This window comes from Trematomus bernacchii, unplaced genomic scaffold, assembly GCF_902827165.1.
Source record: "Trematomus bernacchii unplaced genomic scaffold, fTreBer1.1, whole genome shotgun sequence".
NCBI classification, from domain to species: Eukaryota; Metazoa; Chordata; class Actinopteri; order Perciformes; family Nototheniidae; genus Trematomus; species Trematomus bernacchii.
The window spans coordinates 2,342,914-2,365,041 of record NW_022987531.1 but is presented as its reverse complement, the minus strand read 5'-3'; the positions used below and the strand labels follow the sequence as shown (position 1 = coordinate 2,365,041).

At 40.3% G+C, this 22,128-nt stretch overlaps 1 protein-coding gene across 1 annotated transcript in view; it reads right to left on the bottom strand.

Annotated features, from left to right (window-relative positions):
- The window catches only part of LOC117476109 (gamma-aminobutyric acid receptor subunit pi), a 108,110-nt gene that overhangs the window by 8,181 nt on the left and 77,801 nt on the right, over window positions 1-22,128 (bottom strand). Inside the window, exons 5-6 of the mRNA XM_034122486.1 lie at window positions 15,252-15,469; window positions 8,214-8,296 (exon numbers count right to left, since the gene is read on the bottom strand). Coding sequence (XP_033978377.1) covers window positions 8,214-8,296; window positions 15,252-15,469 — 301 coding nt within the window. The remainder of the gene's footprint in view (window positions 1-8,213; window positions 8,297-15,251; window positions 15,470-22,128) is intronic.

Here is a 22,128-nt window from a genome sequence, read left to right as displayed (position 1 = left end):
GATGATACTCATAGCTCTGGAATCTGTGGAATCTCAGCTTTCATATGATATTTTGTTTGTGCAGATCCGATAAGTAAGCAATATTTCTACCATGAGTTCTGTGCTAAGTGCGTTAGCATTTTTTAGCTTATTCAGAGGCTAAATTTCGTTTAGCTAAAAATGGTTAATATTGTCTGATAGCTGAGTTTCTTCCCGTTAAGTGGGTATGACACATTCATAGTTTGTTAAATGTTAAGAAGCACTCAGACGCTGTTTCTTGCAAGATGTTGCGTTTTGCCCCCGGTACCGGGGGCATGGGGCTTAACTGGTTAATGGTCTTCATGTATAGCGCTTTTTCAGTCTTTACGATCTCTCACAATGCATTGAAATATAAGTCAATTACAAAGGCTGCCATAAAGGGGCCACTTGCTTATTCACACTCCTTCGCACATGGTTTGCCATGCCATTGGGAGCTACTTGGGGATAAGTATCATGCTCAAGGAAGTCATTTTAAAATGGTGCCATTTTTATGCTTTATAACAGTTTATTTTATTTGCATATTGACTGGATAATGTGCCATTTAATTTGTGTTTTACGACAGCTGTATTCGCCTGCCTGTATTGTTTGTGTTTATTTGTTGTAACATTGTTCATGCTGTCCTCTTGGCCAGGTCGCTCTTGAAAAAGAGATGTTAATCTGAATGAGACTTTTTACCTGTGTTAGAAAGATATCACTCGTCACCGGCTTGAGCTTCAATATCAGGATACATGTATTTATTATCCTTGCGAGAATGGAAGTAGTCATCACATACAGAGCTGCATGGGACCAAATAGTTCCCCGAATAGTGTCCTTGACATGCTTATATATAAGAGAGTGTTACAGTCACAAGATGCAGAATACTGGTTCAAAGCAGTATTCAATGTTTAGTTCAGATTAGCTAAGGCCTGCATAAGCAATAAACATGACAGTCATATGTCTATCTCCATAGAGGCTGAATCATCATGTTAATCGTTGTCACATAGCTATCATATGCCTAAAACAGTGTGTCCTGACGCTCTTCTAGGTAATCATACATCCTGTTACGTACACAGCTACGTAGGGCCTTTGTTATCATGTGCTACTCTGATATTAGAAGAGTACATTCAGTATTTTCCCAACAACCTGGTTAAATAAAGAATATATAATATCGTATCCAGTTATGTCAACAATTTCCAAAAACTGATTTGTGTTCAATAACATGATTAATAAGGAAATAGCTGACTAATGTGCAACCAACATGGCTGTGTTAGTTAAATTCAACATTGTCTGATCAACTTGGATTTAATTGATAGGTAGGTGTGCTGTTCTCTATACTGACCAATACAAATTAAACACAATTCAGTCTCATTTGCCTTACTTAACCGTGGTAATAATTCCAACATAAAGATATTTTATCATACTGACTTAGCTCACTTGTGTAAATGTAACTTCACAGTTAGACTTATGTAACTCAACTGTCTTCATTAAAGTCTAAGAAAGAGGCAAAACAAAGAAAGCTGGTAAAAGTACTGTAATAATGATGTGATGATGATGATATAGATGCAGCATTAACGGTTACTAAATCCCAAGGTATGGAGGGAACAGCTGCAAATGTTAATTGCTGATGCTTTGCTAAAGTCTGATCATTTCATGGTTGAGTTGTTTGGGATTGCAACCCTTAGTGGGAGGTAAATTCCCTCTGATGCTAAATATCAGCATGAAAAAGAAACACTTGGCAAAATCTGAACATCTAGTTTAAGAAGCTATTGTTCCTCTGGGTTCACCAACACAGTACTGTATATTTGCCATTAAAACAACACAACACTTTAAAAAAAATAATCATGTTTCATGTAGTTAAGAGTCCCAGTGCAAACAGACTATTATCCCATTATTCACTCTAACCCAGTCTGACGTAGAGGATTTGCTAATGGCAATGCATGTGTGGTGTTCATGTTCACTTCAAAGCAAAATGTGATGATGATGAGGAGCTTAACTCTGGCAGACTAATCATGCATATTGCACCGGGCCCCAGAGAGCCCGATAACCCAAATAAGAAGCCATGTAAAATGAATCTGGTCAAACATCATTGTGCTATTGAAAGCAATTTCACACTTAGCATAAGTATAATATCAATTAATAAGAAGTGGTGATGATGACAGAAAGGTGTGATTATAGGTGTGGCGCAGTGGATAGAGCGTTGGTGTTCGGATCAGGGGGTCACAGGTTCAAACCCCACTGCAGTCAGCATGTCTTTGTGTCCCTGGGCAAGACACTTCACCCCAAATTGCTCCTGTGGGGATTGTCCACAGTATTGAGTATGTAAGTCGCTTTGGATAAAAGTGTCTAACAAGTAACATGTAATGTAATTATTATCCTCTGTGGTGTATTTTTCTCATTTTTCTGCAGAGGGAGCAAGAGAATAAGAAGAGGAAGTGCAGTACGCTGAATCTTGAATACATGTCTATGATCTGTTTTACATGGAATGCTCATTATTTTGCTATTTCTCTTCCCATTAAAACCCATATGGAGTCATGTATTATTGACAGGGTGAGCCACTGTGCTGAAAGCAAAGTCGCTTAATGAAGGGCGACGGTGACTTTGATGCTGAAAGGTCCTGTTAATTCACAATTTTTCTCTCTCATTGTACTCATTATTTCCCTTACCTAAAGCTCTGACATTTCAGTACAAATATAAACCCAAATGGAGAATGACATGCGATCCAATTGGATAGAAGAGGGGTATTTTCTACCTTCCAGCACCCCTTAAAAACAAGTAGCCATATCCAAACAATTAAAGCATGTATCAGAGCCCCCACTAAAAATTACATAACATCACAGACCACAAAAGACTGTGACTATCTTCTGACTTTTTCTGCTGTCAGTAGGCACTAAATATCTAACCGCAATCCCGATCTAAACGCCCCACACCCTCCCACAACGACACTTTCTTTAAACCTTCCTCCTGTGCAGAGGATCCACTTTTGGCACAACATTAAAAGAAGTAAATCCATGCATATACATCTTCATAAAGCAAGAGGGAGGGAGGGTAGGAATTGAAGGAGAGGAGAGAAAACAGCGGAGAGAGCAGCAGGATGAGGGAGAGATTGGGAGACAGGGGGGAGAAGAGAGGGAGATAGATGCAGATATTTAGCCTGGAATTATTAAAGGAGCGGAGGAAGGATCCATCATCCTCTCAGTTACCTAACTTTAACCTCCAGATGTCTTTTTGTCTGCTAAGTGGCACTGGAGCTGCCGTTAAATGTTTTATTTGGCACAGAGGTCCTGGTGGGCTTCTGGCAGGGATCAGACTTAGCTTAGCCTGGCTGGCTGTCATCTAATAGCACGGAGCAAAAGCCAGATGAGCATGGAAGGCTGTGGAAGGAAGGCTTTTTTCCTTCCTACCATCAGCTGACAGCCAAATAAAAAATATATCTTGCCATGTTATTTAATCTTAATTGCAATTTGATTTTAAAAACCTTTGTATCTCTCTGAATGTTACTCAGATTATAGACAGTCCAACTCGCCCTAACATTAAGTCCCCAAATAAATCCTCCTTAATTGATCTCATTTTAACTAATGTTCCCCATAAATACTTATCTGTGGGAGTATTTGCAAATGATCTGAGTGATCACTGTGTTGTAGCCACAATTAGGGACACAAAAGTCCAAAAGGTTAAACCTCGCATTATCAGTAAGAGAGACAAAAAACATTTTGTGGAGCAGGGTTTTGTACATGATCTGGTTGATTTTGATTGGGGTAAAATCGATCTGTGTGCTGATGTAGAAACTGCATGGTCTTATTTTTATCTTGGTTTTATGGAAATTATAGATAGACATGCACCCCTGCGTACATTTAGAGTGAAGGGACGAGACAACCCTTGGTTTTCTGCTGAATTATCTAGTCTCCTACATGAGAGAAACAAGGCCTGGGCAAAGGCTAGGAAATCAGGCTCAGAGGTAGAATGGCTACGCTTTAGGCAGCTAAGGAATAGCTTCACATCACAAATAAAAAGTGCTAAGTCTAAGTATTATCTGTCAGTTACCACAAAGAACCTGAATAATCCTGAACATTTTTGGAAAGCCATAAAATCGATATCCACCGGTGATATCCGTAATGAGCTACCTCCGTGCCTTACCACAGCATCTGGCTCTATATCGGACAGGGCCACTATGTTAAATAGTTTTAATGAGCATTTTGTGTCCTGTGGCTCTCTGTTTGATTCTGTCACTAACTCTGCTTCTGTGAACACCACAGTCTGTGACTCTGAACAATGTGGTTTGGAAAACCCTTTTAGTTTTACTCCTTTTACTGTTGATGTTGTTCGTGAAGCTTTAACCAAGTTAGATCCTAAGAAACCGGCCGGCCCGGACAACGTAGAACCTATCTTTTAAAAGATAGCTGCAGATTTTATTGCTCCACCTCTCATTACTCTTTTTAACCTCTCCCTCAGCACAAACACAATTCCAAAATTGTGGAAGTCAGCGTATGTCCTGCCTCTACTAAAAGGTGGGGAGGCCACTTTATTAAATAATTATAGGCCCATCTCTAAATGATCAGTTCTGGCTAAGGTTCTTGAACGCCTAGTGAGTGAGCAGGTAAAGGTGTTTTTATGTACAAATGACATCCTGTCTAAACATCAGTCAGGTTTCAGAAAGCAACATAGCACCATCACTGCCACAATGAAAGTGGTGAATGATGTGGCGAGTATTTTAGATAATAAGTAGAGTTGTGCAGCTCTATTTATTGACCTTTCCAAAGCGTTTGATACCGTCGATCATCGCATCTTAAAGCAGAGGCTACTCAGTATTGACTTATCCTGCCATGCAGTGGGGTGGTTTGTGAACTACCTCTCTGAAAGGTCCCAATGTGTTCATTTTGATGGGCTGTCTTCTGAGTGGTTAAACATTACTAATGGTGTTCCTCAAGGTTCTGTTATAGGTCCACTTTTATTCTCCATCTACATCAATAGTTTAGGTGAAAATGTCGATGGAGCAACCTTACATTTTTATGCGGACGATACCGTTATGTACTGTGCAGGTCCCTCCATTAAGGAGGCTGTTGTTGAATTGCAAGCTGTTTTTAACATTATTCAGACTCAGCTCTCTGAACTAAAGCTTCTTTTAAATGTTGATAAAACCAAGGTAATGCTCTTTTCAAAAGCTAAAAAGACACCAGAGCCTATTTTAGATATTGTAACTACGTAAGGAATAAAACTTGAAGTGGTTGCCTGTTACAAATACCTTGGTATCTGGCTTGATGACTGTCTCACTTTTAAACGTCATGTCAATAACCTGCTTAAAAAACTGAGGGTTAGGCTAGGTTTCTTCTACAGGAACAAGTCCTGTTTCTCGCTCGAGGCCAGGAAAAGGCTAGTCTCTGTGACCTTTTTACCTGTGCTGGACTATGGTGATTTGATTTATATGAATGCACCTGCCAATTGCCTGGTCAAGTTAGATGCGGCGTATCACAGTGCACTGAGATTTGTGACAAACTGTAAAGCATTAACCCATCACTGTACCCTGTATGCAAGGGCTAGTTTGCCTTCGCTAACTGTATGGAGGCTCAGTCACTGGTACATTTTGATATATAAAGCCATGTTAGGGAAACTTCCGTCCTACATCTGCTCCCTGATCTCACGGCGAATTGTAAATGGCTACTGCCTGAGATTGCATGCTGTGGTTTTATTAAATGTGCCAACTGCTAGGACTGTCTTAGGGAAGATAGCATTTAGATGCGCAGCTCCACTGTCCTGGAATAGTCTGCAATTGAAATGGAAACTGAGCAATCTGGTGCCACTAAATGTTTTTAAAGCTCGGTTGGATGCTACTCAATCGGAAGCTGTTGGTACCTGTGCATGTGGATAGTTATGTAAATTGTAACCCCTGTAATGATGCTGTATGATGTCCTTTTTGTTGTTCTGTTTATGTTTTTAATGTTTCATGTGGAACCTACTTGAGCAGGTCTCCCTTGAAAAAGAGATCAATGATCTCAATGGGATACAACCTGGATAAATAAAGGTTTGAAATGAAATGAAATGAAATTTAATTTTAAACCAACTGCCACTGCATCGCCAATTGAAACCAATTTGACAAAGATTCTTCAATATCAATGATTCTTAACACATTAAGGCCCCGGCTCCACGAGAACAAATACGGCAAAACGCATCGGAGTAACGCAAATGCAACCGCAAAAAACCTTCCGTCCCCACGCAATATACACCGGATTGTGTCAAGCTCCACGAGACGGCTCCGTTTACATCCAAACGCTGGAAAAGCTGCAGTACATATGCCGAACCTGTACGTGGCGCTGTAACTTCCTCCACAAAAGCAGCAACTTCCTCCACAAAAGCAGCGAAGAAGAATGGTTGTCATGGCTGCACTTCTGTTTTTTCTCCGCGGTGGGGGCGGAGGGAACCGCGCAGAGTTTTTCGCCGGTCAATGTGTGTTAAAGTTTAAATCTTCATGCTTCCTCATGCAGCAGCTGATCCAGTAAGTAAACCCGACAGTAAAAATAAACATATTTATAACTAGTTTAGGTAGTTTGAGAGGTAATTAAAATAGCTAAGGGTGGTGATCTGATTTGAAGTGTGTGTTTTGCTCCCGCTGCTTCACAGCCGGAGGAGCTGCGTGTCTCCGTCCTGTCAGATTAGACTTCACTCGCGTTTATGTTCATATCGAGATAAAGATAAATAATCTGAATCTGAATCTGGTGGGGAGAGGCGGGGCTATGAAAACGAATGACCGTATAGGCGACTCCACGGCCCCGTTGGACCCCCCAGAGCGCTCCGTTCCCAGATCTATCCACCTTTGGACCCGTTGTCGTTTGCGGGGTCTGTTTCTACGTTTCCCTTACGGCGTCGTCGAGCTTAGAGGGCTATACGCATGAGAAATATGCGGATTCAACCCGTATTTGTCCTCGTGGAGCCGGGGCCTAAGCCTACTGTCAGAGGTTTGGATATTTAAGATATTAAAATGTTAAGAGGATTTGTAAATATGCTGCCCAAAGACTTATGGGAGTTGCTATACAAAGTACGGATCAGTAAAGGATCAGTTTTTTACTTTTTTGTTAAGAAAACAACAAAAAATCTGCTACTTTTTGTTAAAGTAGCTGATTTCACTCTCATGTGTATTTGTGGTGCCCTGAATTGTGTTGTGAATAAACTCAGTTTATACCAGTTGGTTCCTCACTAAATCACATGTGTGTATTTGTGACATCTAAACAAGTATTAGTTGTCTTTCTTGATTCGATAAATATTTGCAAAACCAGTTTTTTGTAATGCTCCCAAGAGTGCATTGATATCCTTTATGGGTAACAAACATTATGCTTCTTAATGGTAATTTAATGATCACTAATCCCACAGGGAACCTTTACCTATGGCAATAGAGCTAGCTTAGCTTAGCGAAAAGGCTGGAGAAAGTGCTTGCCTAGCCTCTTTAGCCTATAATGCTAAGCTAATGGGTCATCACTCTCGCTGTAACATGACAAAATGTTGAAAGTAAATGAAAGTAGTTGCGTACGTACACTTCCAAAAGGTTGACTTTATCCTCAACATTTTGACTTTATTCACTACAATTCTATTTTAGACCTTTCAACTTTAGTCTTGCAATTCAAAATAAGTTAAAACATATACCTCCTCTCATTTTTTTCTCCTTATACCTGACCCATACACTCTTCCGTACTAAGAAGAAAGACAGGAGAGCTAATGATCTTCTCATCTTACTCTGGGAAAGAATTTGGCATATTTCCCTGTTCAACTATCCCAGATGAAGGGTAGACATTCAGGTTCGTATGGCAGTAATTTATGGCTGACTAACCAACACAGGAGAATACATCATGACTGGAATTGCACCCTGCAGTTTTTGTCTGCTGTGTGACATAACACATGTTCTCAAACACACACACACACACACACACACACACACACACACACACACACACACACACACACACACACACACACACACACACACACACACACACACACACACACACACACACACACACACACACACACACACACACACACACACACACACAAAGCACACGCACACACAAAGCACACGCACACAGCAGCAGTTTAGAAGATGAGAGAAAGTGATCTGTTTGATCCTCGGGTTTGATGCGATTCATTTGACATCATGCCCACCCACCACGTCCCAGCCAAGGCTTGAAGCTGCACAGAGCTGATTTTCTTTATTAAGTATGAACTGTCCTTACAGCTCTCCAGTTGTAGCGTGCAGGTCTGTTTGTCCATGGGATACTTGGTCAGATCCATGTTGCAGGCCACGGTGGTGGTGATCCTAAAAAACAAAAAGGTTGTTTTTATTTTTTATAAGGGAAATTCCAAGAATATACCTAAAGCATGGTATTTTATAGATCTAGAACAGGGGTTTTCAAAGTGTGGGAAGGTGAGCCTCCCCTCAGAGAACATAAGAACAGCCGCGCCCCCCCTCCCAATTATTATTTAGTGGGAATGCTGATACAGCATTCCAACTATATGTTCTTCTACGGACAAAATTATTATTATTCCGCCGGAACTTTGCACCTCTTCTCCTCCTGCATTCAACATCGCAGAAACTCTGTTCAAACATCAAAACGTTCAGCTCAGTCGGGAATCGATGGCTATTACTTTTATCATTCATAACTTTCATAATTCCAGAGATACATCCAATCATTCATCACATTTTTAACCATTGAAGTCAATGGAGAAAATCTTCAGACTTGAACAATCTTCATGTGACTTCAACTGCTAACTATTCATTCATACTTTCACTCAGAAACCTCATTCCAACTTTAAAATGTTACACATCTTTCTGACATTATTCGTGTAACACAACTTTTAAATCTGATTCTTACTTTTAGAGATATTAAACATTGTTCAGACCTTGGTAAAGAGGCTTTCTTCAGATTGTAACATTAACTAGAGTGCGTGATGTCACAGCTAGAGGGTAGGAAATCTTGAAATTTGCCTTCATATTTTTTTTTTAAAACTGCCATAATTCCCAAACCCTACATTCCTGAGACATAATTTTTCATGACAAACGTAGGAAAACATCTCGTAGCTTGAAAAGTGATAAATAATTAAGCAAAAATAATTAAACAAAATGCCTCTTGAGGGCATGAAGTGACAAAAACGTTCAACATGTCTCCATTAAAACCCATTGTAATTTCAGGCTGATATTTCCTCACAGCAGCAGCCGCACACCTTTAGTTAAACTAACATACTTCAGATACTCAACTTCCTTGACATGCTTCACGTTTTGAAATTTCACAGATATCTGTTATGGTTCTTCCACAAAACGTTCACATGTAAGAGCTTTATCTCTTATTCAGAACAATGCAAACCTTTGATCTCTAGAGAGCTCGTTAGCTCAACTGTAAACACCTGTGTAATGGAACACGATGATGTCATCACTCCAACTGACAGCAGTCAGTTTCAGCTCTCTCTCTCTAGAGACAGCGAGAGAAGTAGCAGATAGTAGAGAGACGAGAGAGAGAGAGGAGAGAGAGAGAGCGAGAGAGAGGCTAGAGAGAGAGAGAGAGAGCGAGAGATAGAGACGCTCTCTCTGAGAGATCTAGCCTATATATCTCGATATCTCTCTCTATATATCTCTCTATCCTCTTCTCTCTCTACTCTCTCTCTCTCTCTCTCTCTCTCTCTCTCTCTCTCTCTCTCTCTCTCTCTTTCAAATGCCACACAATGCTCGCCGTGAAAATGTTCCAAACGCCCAAAACTTCACAGGTTTGGTAACGATGCAGCCATCAACGCATCTAAGAGTATTATGGGGTGTCATCAAATGCCGTTGCCATGGCGACAGACCACTCGCCATGAAGCACGATGTCGCTGTAAGTCCAATGGAAACGGTCCGATCGTCCCCCAAACTTCGCTTGTATATCACCGGTCCAGCCCTCAATAGCTCTACGTCAATTATGGGGTTTCTTCAAATGCCGTTGCCATGGCAACACAATGCTCGCCATGAAACACGGTTTTCTCATAACTTCAGTGAAAATGTTCCAAACGGCCCAAAACTTCACAGGTTTGGTAACGATGCAGCATCTAAGCATATTATGGGGTGTCATCAAATGCCGTTGCCATGGTGACAGATCATTCACCATCAAGTTAGTTCAAAAGTTTGCAGTTCAAATATTCTGCTGCTTTTCCAAGCCTTTTTACTTTCTTTTCTTCACTCATCACACATTCAAGCCCCCAGTGTTCATGTATCATTTCAATCTAAATTCTTCACTTTCTTCTTACACATTACATTTCAGCATAGCAGTTTAGCGTCAGCTTTTCAGCATAAAGCATTCCCACTAGCAATTTCTTCAGGAATTGCATTCTCTAGTTATTGTTGTTGTTGCTATAATGCAGGGGTGTTCAATTGCATTTCAAAGAGGTCCAGTAAGAGAACATGTCATTATATGCTCTGTTTTCGCTGTCTACCTTTCTCTTTTTTGAGCACGCCATTTGAAATTCCTCGACTGTTTCTCTCCTCATGTCTCGTCTCTGTGTGTGTGTTTGAATCTATCGTGCTGACTCACTGACTGTACCGATTTGATTGGCTGAATAGCGTCACCTCCTTAAAACATTAAACAATAACTTTTTGAAACCTTTTTATCTTTATGTTTTAAACATATTGTATAAAACTCCCCCACTACTTGGACTATTCCTTGCACCCCTCTAGAATAAGCCTGAATGGTCTCAACCATATTGCATCAGTAACGTGCACTTGTTGTTATAACAAGATCGCAAGGACACTGGTAGCGATCGGACAATTGAGTGTTGTTCAGTTTGTGTGTTGTGGAACATGCGTGTGTGTGCATGAGAATATACCAGACACCAATTACAATAGCATGTTCAATTCACTACCTTGGAAGTTCAATAAAGTTGGAACAGCACATCATTTTAGTGAATATGAATAACATACATTTTTGGGAACACCATGAGAATAATTGAAATACAATTACTATCTATAAGCTTTTGATAATATTACTATGTCAAATATATTTTGCGAGGAGTGATGAGGCTGTAGCCTAATAAACATTTTAAACGTTGGTTGTCTGACTGAATGGGACAGTGATTTTGTGTATGAGATAAATAATGTTTTAATTGATATAGACCAATAAGCTATAGCGCATTGATTAAATACAGTTAATCTACCATGCGCATGGGCTGTAACAGCAATGTAGAAACTGTCTGATTGGTATCTCTAGTCTTTACTGAACTGACATTTTTCATTTATATTAATATGGGGAGTACCAGAATCTGAATCTGCTTTATGGTTTTCACTTTCTTTGCTTCATTTGTTCTGTTTTTAATTCAGTAGGTGAACCTGTATGTTCATAATAATAAAAATGGATGGGCTCATGTGTTTCATTGTTAGTGTGTAGAGTACATATACCAACAGGACCTTTGTAAACCATAAAAAAAAACATCAAATAAAGTAGATGTTATTTAATCTGGCCTTTTGACCGCTCAGCCTTAGGCTCTGGTCATTTTGGTGCTTCATCATGTATTTCCCCTGGCACAGCCCTGAAACATTTACCACAGCTGTCCTTTCCTCAACACCTCACATTTCCCACTTCACTCTGACCCTTTTCACAGCTCACTCCCTGACGTGAACATTCCTCTACTGTCCTGCTCTGTGCTGGCAAAGCGCTACCCTCCTCCCAGTTTCCTCTAACAGGGTGTGACCCTAAACTGTGAAGTTATCTCTAGAGGCGCAAAGTTCCACGAGGGATTCTTCTCATCTTGGCAGTGGAACTATTTTCAGAGAAAATTCTTAAATACAAGGATTTGTATTGGGATATGTATGCTGATGATTTCTCTAACTAACTAAGATATTACGATCACTGGAGGAGACAAAAGCATAGTGTCTGAAAACAGGCTTTGTAAAGGTAAATCACATTATAGATTTAATCACACTATTAAATCTATAAAAAAATACCTTAAATAATAGAGGTAATTTACATTTTTAAACCATCAGATGGTTTTCCTACACTGATAAAAACGAGTAAATAATACTATGATTATGTGTTTAAATCCTACAAGAAATTACTAATAATTTTATTTTACTCAAAATCTATCCTTTTATTTAATGTGTTACTTGAATTTGCAAGTAATTTTGTATCTTCATTTTGATAAGTAATTTTAAATCATAGCACAAAGTAAATGTTAACTAAAGTAATGTGAAAACCTGTGAAAAGCTAGTAAAATGTACAGGGCAATGTGAGTAAAGGTGGGCGACGCCCCCGATGACGTCAGAGGAGTTTGCGCACAGTACAGTAGAGATGGCAAATCCGGATCCTTTTACGGACTCGGAGTCTTCTGAGTCAGTCATTGAAGAGATCCGGATCATACGAGTCCTTTGAGTCATATGAGTCAGCATCACCAAGAGCGTAAAAGTTGTTGCATTTCACGAGCATATTAAACTAACGTTATATTAACCTCCGCTACACAGTGTCTTTTGCTTTAATAAAAAATGTTGATCACAAAAAAAAGGGTTATTTTGTGATTTGGCGAATCTGAGTCTGCTGTTGACTCGTGCATGACAACGAGTCTGCTGGATCTCTGGATCTGCTGCTATATGGTTACGGCTCTGAGTCCGCACGAGTCTGCTATGTTTTGCATAGTGAGTCAGGATTTGCGAATCTCTGAGTCTGCTGTTGACTCGTGCACAATAGAGAACCGCAGTGACGCGTCCTAAAACCCGGAAGTAAGTTAGCATTTTTACCATGTCTGGTTCCTTCGACAAAAAGCAATGCAATTTCTCCATAGGATTTTGGAAAATAGCTCGAAATAAGGTCTGTGTTTGACACAAATTGAAGAGACAGATCACGTTTTGTTCTACGACATTAAATACATCAGCAGTGACCCCGCTGGTGATTTTTGAAGAGTTTACGTGTCTGAAAAACGATGGTTGTTAACATGTGGCTGAATAGGACTACAGAAGTTGTCCAGGCCATTTTACGTCATTACACCGAACACGTAAAACACTCCCGCTAAGTTTGTTTGCCCTGTTCTGCTTGAAAGCAAGTACCTGCCTCCTGCAAACTGTTCAAACAAACGCTTCAACTTGTACCATTTAGAATATGTATGTTTGAATATGGATCTTATGTTGGCGTGACGTTGAAGCAGCGACCCTGCTGTAGTTCGTTTATAGCATAACGTTAGCATTTTGCTTCTGGCGACTAGATTTATGATTCGAAAATTATAAAAGTAGGGTAGACATGTGGATATTATCCGGCTGAACCACAGACCTTATTTCGAGCTATTTTCCAAAATCCTATGGAGAAATTGCATTGCGTTTTTGACGAAGGAACCGGAAGGAGTTTACTTCCGGGTTTTAGGACGCGTCACTGCGGTTCTCTATAGCCGCGGGAAGTAGGGGTGCTGGAGGCGGGGCTGCGAATGGTGTACATTTGAAAAACTTCATGTTACTGTTGTTGAAATCTCTCCCCCACTTTTGTCCGCACCCCCTAAGTAAAATTACTTCACAGTTCCAGCGGCTATGCTCGTGCATGACGAGTCTGGATCATGGATGTATCTCTGGATCTGCTATACGGTTACGGCTCTGAGTCCCCACGACTCTGCAGGAAGTGAAGGAAGTTCCCTTGATTCAGTGAGTCAGGATTTGCGAATCTGAGTCTGCTGTTGACTCGTGCATGATGAGTCTGCCTGGATCTCTGGATCTGCTACGGTTACGGCTCTGAGTCCGCACGAGTCTGCAGGAAGTTTCACTGATCCACGTCCCCTGAGCCAAACGATAACTTCTGGCAGCTATCCTACTTGCTAAAGGCTAGGCAGATGGACTGGGGTACATTGTAATGTGATTTTACATGTTATAAGGAGAGTAGCGAGTGACGCAATTTATAGTTTTAATTTGTACGTCACCAGGTGTAGGACTCAAAGGACTCGGGTTAATGGAGAGGGGAGACTCGTCACGACCAGCTCATTACTAGGATCCGGGTTAATGATTCCGGATGAATCAGGAAAAAAAGCAGTCACAGACGGTTGAAGAGAAGAGAGCATGGACCCTCGTCTAAAATGAATACTCGTGGATTTTGAATCATGTAAGTATATTTATGTACTTTATTAACTCTGTACATCCCTGTTAGCTTGTCAGCTTAATGTGGATATCAAACGAACCAGTCTTTCAGCTTAGCAAGTTAGCTAGTTAGCGTGAGCTAATTTAGCCTGCTTTCATGGACGAGGCACTGTGTGTGCATGTAATACTTTAGTAGTTGTTTCAAACTAGTCAACAGCTGGCGAAATTCACCGTTTTGAATAAAAAAATGTGGCAGTGGGGAATAGAGAGGCGAAGTCCCTCCCTTTCCGGTGGAACACATGGGACCTTATTTCGGAAAAATTATGTATTGAAGTCAATGGCGAGAGAAAACGTATCTTTCAAATATAGTACATAACAATCTCATGCACTTGTATAAAAGCATAGGTCAAAGCTGAGAGAAAAGCAAGTTCACACACCAGTGAGCAATGCAGTCTACTCTTGATGTGTATGGAGACATGATTAACTGTGAGCTTTGAATACCCAACCCAATTTACTATAACACGACACCCACATACTACCCTCATGATAGTAGCAATCTTTCCATCAGCAGAATGTCTCCAAAGTGGCTTGTTTTTTTCTCCCTTTGCCTAACCACAACATGTGTAACCATGATAAAACTGTATGCATGAAAAGAAACTGAGATGCACTGAGGCGCAGAGCCTTGAGTGAAGGAAGTCAAATCAGGAGCACGGGCATCTCTTACACAACTGAGGTTATAGCATGTGACAAAAGCAGTTGGATATGTAAATCCCATCATCACAGGCTTAAAAGAGCTGAACAAATTCACTTGCTGGATCATCTACAACCTTTCTATCTATAACCTGTCTGCTTGGCCCGAAGTCTAATCAGAAAGTCAGTGCGATGCATGTTTCAGAAGCTTGCCAAGAGCTCGTCAGACATTAAGCCCTTAGCACACAGAGCAATCAATGCTGAGAAGATGCTAACGGGACTCGCTGTTGCTTCGATAGCCCACAGCTCTTTGTATTGACAGAATGCTTGCTTCAGTATTCATACAATCCAATACCCAGGTAATATAGTAGACAGTCCCTGCTTTGCAATCACATTATCTCAAAATGTAAACCCTGCCGCCTCCCTCAGCCAATTCCTCCTCCATTCCCTGGCCTACTTTTCATCATCTGTTGGAGCAGATAAAACAACACAAAACTGATAAGCTTGTTCGTTATCCCACCTCAGAGCATAAAGGACGGTCCCGTTGGGGAAGATGCGTATCAGCCTGTTCTCCACGGTGATGTCATGGAGGAAGGACTTCTTGGAGTCCACGATGAAGGTGTCGGGGACCCAGAGGAGCTCCACCAGCCGCCCATCCAGGCTCAGGCTCTTGTTGCCTTCAAACACCAAGCGCTCGTCGGTCCAGCGCTGGCGGAGAAAGATGGTAGCGGTATAGTCCTGCAGGATAAGTGTTCAAAGGTCACACCAGAACTATTGGACAACTTCAACAAGCGTTCTTAATAATATGCTGACTCCTGTGTATTTCCTTCTTAAGTTTGTGTTATTGGGTATTGATGGCATCAGGTCCTTAAAGGTCTCCTATCATGCAAAATGCACTTTTTAATGTATTTTATACATAAATATGGTGTGTAAGGGAACTCACAAAGTGTCAGAAAACAAAACCCTCTCTCTTTTCCTCCGTGCCCAAAGTCAGAATCAATATATAATGTTTGTATTATTATTTTCTATTAATTCAGATTGAACATAGTAAAAAAATGTAAATTATAGTGTCCGTCCAAAAGAAACACATTACTTATAGTGAAAACCACCCTTGAATGATGGGATAGTAGACTAAAAGCTTTAGGAATCCAAACTATAACATATAATAAGTACCCTGTATCAAGATTGATGCAAAACAAGTGAAATTTGACCTTTTTAGAGAGCTTTAGAAAAGAAAAACCACTTCTGGGGTCAGTTAATGGGGCTCAGTTTAACTGATTTAACAGTATCGTCTCATGCAGCTCACTGATCCAGTAATGAGTGATGAGCGGGTCCTTGCGCCTGTCGGGGAGGGCAGCCGGTCGTCCCGGCGTCAAACAGACGCGCGCAAGTCCTCCGAAATGAGCCATTTGTCATTTCTATACATTTCACGTCCCAGACTCCCAGGTCCTCCGGCAGCGACCCGGAAACGGATGTCGGCGCGCCGTCTCGAAGGAAAACAATTTCTCTAAAGGCTCGTCGAGGATCGATTATCGAGGAGGCTGTCTGGAGGAGCCGTAACCGAGGATACACTGATTTAGAGGAGAGAGGAGAGAGGAGTCTCTCTGGAGGAGCTATAACCGAGGGTACACTGATGTATTCTCTGGAGTCGATTTCAGCCAACAGTGATGTTTAAAAGAGGCGTGACGCATGGCTGGACTTATGTCAACGAAGCACAGCTCTGCAAACTGTTCCCGTTGTGATTATAAGTTATTTAAGATGATCAAATGTGCATCAGACTTTCTGCCCTTTACCGTTTGTTTACTCACTAATCACATCTCCCCTGGATGTTAGGCTATTTATTATACACCTGCTTTCATTGTGACGCGATGTTTACAGTGAGAACAGCTGCTGAGGTCAGTGCAGAAAGCAGAACAGTGTGTATAATATATATCGCTCAATAATATATATAACAGGCCTACATTTCACACTTTATTGGTAGGCTTTAGGAGATATCTACAAATAAACAGTAGGGTTAGGGTTAGGGAGTGTATAGGCGTCTGTTGTAATGAATATGCCGCCAGCAAAGGGCGTTGTTGGACTGTGTGTGTGTGTGTGTGTGTGTGTGTGTGTGTGTGTGTGTGTGTGTGTGTGTGTGTGTGTGTGTGTGTGTGTGTGTGTGTGTGTGTGTGTGTGTGTGTGTGTGTGTGTGTGTGTGTGTGTGTGCCAGGCAGGTCTCAGTAGTTTATCTGACATATAAATGGTCAAATATAGTACATTCTCCGTTAGCCTACGAGTTCCATGTTCAAGCGATCGACTATTCCTTCGCAATGACATTGGACATGCGCTTAACTTGTCCTGGATTGGAATTTTTCCGATCATTTCCCTAGGAGGAGTTTGCAAAGATGTGCTTAAAATGCTTAAAGGATAAGAATGCTTAGGATGTGTAAAAAAAACAAAAAACAATTCGTCCATCTGTTCTTGAGTTATAAATTGGTGGTGTTTTTGGCGCCCCCTATAGTCCAAAATGAAAATTCTTTGGTGTGCCTATTCCCCAAGACAGACTGAACCTATCCACCAAAATCTGTGATATATGGATACATTGTTGATGAGTTATGAGCATTTCTTTCTAAGCCCTGCCTTTTTGCAAACACGTTTTGATTAATGGCGGCCATATTTATCGACTGAACATGCTCATCTCCTAGGGTAATGTGTGTGACCCTCCACGGATGCTGTATACTAAGTTTGGTGTAAAAAATAAATAAATTGAAATTTAAGTGAATATTTCACTGTTTTGAACATTATGCTAATTAAAATTAAAAAAAAGTAGGCGGAGCTTAACGGTCCAAGAGGATAATTTGTAGAGCAGGTCGAGACGGATAAGTGTGCAAAATGTCAGGTTATTCGGAGTTACGGTGCGACTTTGTAAATTTTTCCGAAATGGGATTTTCAGAGGTGGCGCTAGCGAGCAGGTTGAATAATTTGAATCCATTGACTCCATAATATTGAATTTTTCACCGGTTCTGGTGTCCATGCAAAATTATACAACTTTTGAAGCGTCCTAAAGCCCTCAAAAAGAGGAAACGCCAGCAGAAAAATAAGAAGTAGAATTCCTCCAATAACAATAGGTTCCTCGCACTTCGTGCTAACACACGTTGCATACCGCTATTTTATTGTCATTTTCGGACACCTTAAAATACTGCCAGACCGGTGAAGCCATTTTGGCGAGCTTGTTTTGCCTAAAATCCATTTAAACATTACCCATTGGTGAATAGAGTGAACCGGAAGCTGTCATACACTCTGGTAGCTATCGTAGCAGCTAATAGGAAATCTCCGTTATTGACATAAAAATTGAATGATGGATTATCAGTAATCATTTCAAAGTGACACAGACACATTGGATTAACCTATGGATTAACCTTCAGCAGCGTTTTTATCGTTTGAATGCCATTGAACACAACTTTTGATCAGAACAACAGCAACGGTAAGACTTATTTCCCGATTTGGTCCCGTAAAGCAAATTTTGTTGTTTGTTGTCATTTTGCCGCGAGTTCAGATCGCTCACTGATGATACTTATACCCCTAGAATCTGTGGAATCTCAGTTTGCTAATCGATATCTTGTTTGTGCAGATTCGATAAGTAATAAGGGTATTTATACCTAGAGTTCAGTGCTAAGTGTGTTAGCATTCTTTCGCTCAGGGCTTATTTAGACGCTTCTTGTGAGACTTGTGTTTTGTTTCGGTAAAAATGGTTCGTATCGTCAGTTAGCTGAGTTTCTTCACGTTAATCGGGTATGACACATTAATAGGCCTTTACACCGAGCCTGTTTTTCATGTTTCAGGCTCGAAAATGACATGCCCAAAACAAATGACTACAACTTAAATTCTAAAAGGGTTATATGAATAATTTCTTTTATCAAAGCAAGGTTACATCTGTGAGTTGGATGTAGAAGTGTCAGAATCAATATAAATGTTTTTTATTTTAAAGAAAATTCAGATTTTACATAGTAAAAAACTGTAAATTATAGTGTCCGTCCAAAAACTATTTTTTACAGATAGTGAAAACTACCCTTGGATGATGGGTTAGTAGACTAAAGCTTTAGGAATCCAAAGTACAACATATAATAAGTACCCTGTATCAAGATTGATGCAAAACAAGTGCAATTTGACCCTTTTTTAGAGAGATTTAGCCAAAAACCCCCACTTCTGGGGTCATTTGGGTGGATTTGACCTATCTCGCCCAAATCAATGAAACTCCGTACCATGTTTTCACTGCTACTTTGTACCAAGGCAGATTCTCACATAGCGCGCGCATGTTCAAGGAGTGTTGTCATAGTTGGACAGCTCAGATCTGTTGTATGAAGCGATGCCGGTAGCGGAGGTAAGGCACACACACCAAATGTTCAGGAAATGGTTAATACAGCGAAAATCAAAGCTGACGATCTCTTGGTTTGATATGTTTTCTCCCCCAGACAACATGGACATAAGAATATTTTTTTCAAAGAAGAGGAAAGTAAGTCATCAGCTGGTAGCAGTTAATCAGTTAACAGTGATGGTGGCGTCTCACTTCTGGAGAGGAGTTTCGTCTTTATGTCATAATAGAGAGATACAAATACTGAATAGTTTAGATGAGAAAAGGCATCGAAATGCCAGGTTACTAGTATTTATCATGTAAACAGGGAACATCAATAACCCGATCTCTCTGTGCTCATGTAAACACCATATCCCCAATATGATCATAACCAGGATAATACTCATAAACGGCTTACTGCTGTCCATGTAGAGACGCAGTCAGTGTGTTTTACTGGAGCCTCAGTTCGATAAGAGATTATTTTCTGAGTTCTTTAACTTAGGTACTCTCTCTCAAAATGGTAATGTGCATTATGTTTTAATTATACTTCTTATCATTCAGAAGCTTTTTGTGTGTGTTTATGTTTTACTGAGTGCTTATAGGCTATTTCCATCCCAGTATTCAGTTAACTATTTATTTGCTGTGCACATTACATAGACTAGCTAATATTCTACCTACTGCTTGGGACTTTGAGTCTTCAAAATGTCCAATGTCACAGACTGGGACTTACTTTAGAGTCAGTTGTATTTACATTCAGTATGACTTGTTATGATTCAATGTGAAAGAGTATACTGCTCAATAAATAATTATCACTTCACCACCTCTCTTGACATCTAGGCACTTGAGAGTGAGTCAGAGGCAGAATACAGGGACAGTGGAGAGAGGTCCATTGCTGAGGTGAGTGATGAAAGGGAAATGACAGTTGAGAGTAAATTGTGATGTGGACTCTCATCCCAGGATTTTAAGGAAATCAGTGGGGATATTGAACAGGAAACATTTCAGTCAAGGGGCATCATATGACCAATATAGACAGAAGAGCAACATTTATTTGAACATTTAAGTCAATGATACCATTCCTAGGTGAACTTAACATCCGTATGGAGTCAGATCAGTCTCAATATTAATAAATGCTCACAGAAGGATTCACAAATGTATTTTGCGATTTATATATAAATGACTCTCCACAACAATATCTCTCAATGCACTCACAAATATTTATAGTTGTATATAAATGTACAAAAAATGGGCATTTAAACTGCTTTTTATTAATTCAAAGACAGCTCTGAATTAATAATCAAATATGTTTCCTTTCTTTACTACTGGATGAAATTACAAAATGTACCCATCATTTTCCTCATGCTAGTATAGCCACATAAAAGTATCAAACCACCTGTTAAAATGCACCGGAATACAGGAAATCTATATATTTTTTCACCCCCACAAAAAATGTCCCCCCCACATTCAGGATGCTTCCTACGCCCATGCTTCTGGAGTTTGGAAATTAAAAAGTCGTTTTATTGCTTATGGATGATCAGAAATCATTTCAAAGAAGGCACAGATACATAGGATGAACCTATGGATTAACTGCAGTATCGTTTTTTTATCGTTTAAATGCCATTGAAGACCAGTTTTGACCAAGGTAAGCCATGTTAGCGTTTTTAGCTACTTAGCTCCACATGTTATGATGTACGCTTTCGTTTATAGCGTCGCGAATGTTTATCACTGAGTGTTGAGGAGGGCACCAGTAGATTCAGTGTCTCCAGGACACCAAAAACGAGTGGTTGGTTGTGCATCTAGGATAAATAATAAGGGAGTTAGAGTGAGTTTAGGTGCAGAGATGGGTTACATTTTTTTCGCACTTGGCTAATTCAGAGGCTGAGTGCTAGCATTGTGGTTTTTTAAAAAAATTTTTTTTTAAAAAGATCAGTTAGCTGAGTTTCTTCCCGTTACATGGATATAACACATTCATAGTTTTATTCAATATTAAGATTCCTTAGACGTTGTTTCCTGCAAATGACGCGTTTATCCGCCCGGTACCGGGCGGAAGGTGCGTAACAGGTTAAATGTTAACACTAGAACCGCCAGAGGTCGCTGTATACCAGTGACGTGCGGTGAGGTTCATGGCTGGTGAGGCACTGACTCTTTCAGAGTCAGATTTACAAATATTATAGCCTATTTTGACCTTAATCGAAATATTCTGTTATTTTCAAAAGCTTTTTTAGTCTGATGCTATGATTAATTTTAAACAGACCGATCAACAAAAGGATACCCAAAATCTAAATATTGGATTGTTCTTTCTAAGTAAGATCCCATTTTCATTACAGTTGTGGTCTTACCTTGACTTGAATATAAGTCCATGCTATCCTTCTGGACAACAATCTCTATTACTGTTTTGTAAAAGTCCTGCTTATCTTCCTGTAGTTTCAAAAGTCTAGTTTCTTTGTTGTTTGCGGTAGTATAACAGTAGCAACAAGAACCTGTGGGCTCACGTGCGCCCCCTTCAGTGCGGCAGAGGTTATGGCTGCCTCTCCTGGTGATTTGCCGTTGTATGATGAGACCAACGAGCCTAAATATCATATATACGTGAAATAAGTTATTTAGAGACTATGGATGGCGAGGATAAATGTAATAAAGGGATCTACAAACATTACATTGGTGACCTACATTGAGATGGGAACAGGCATGCGCTTAGGGCCCGCTTTCCAGCCAGTTTCTGTGGGGTGACACATTCTGAATTGAGGCAGAGCTCATCTGTGCCTCACCTGAGAATGCGTCACCCCACAGTAAATGGCTTGAGCGCGCTCACAAAATAAGTGGCCGCGCTAAATTAGTGCTCGCGCTCCAGCAAGTTACTGTGGGCTTACGAGAGGCAGTGCTCGTGCCTGCCTCACTTCTCATCGCTCCCGTAGCGGAGCTTGGCAAATTTGCTGATTTTGACTATAAAATGCGATTGGAATCATACATAAATCACATTTACACAAGATCAGTGGAGACATTTTATTATTATTATTATTTATTTTTTCTTTAATTGTTTTTCCGTTACATTGGAGTATGACAGGTGAGGCTC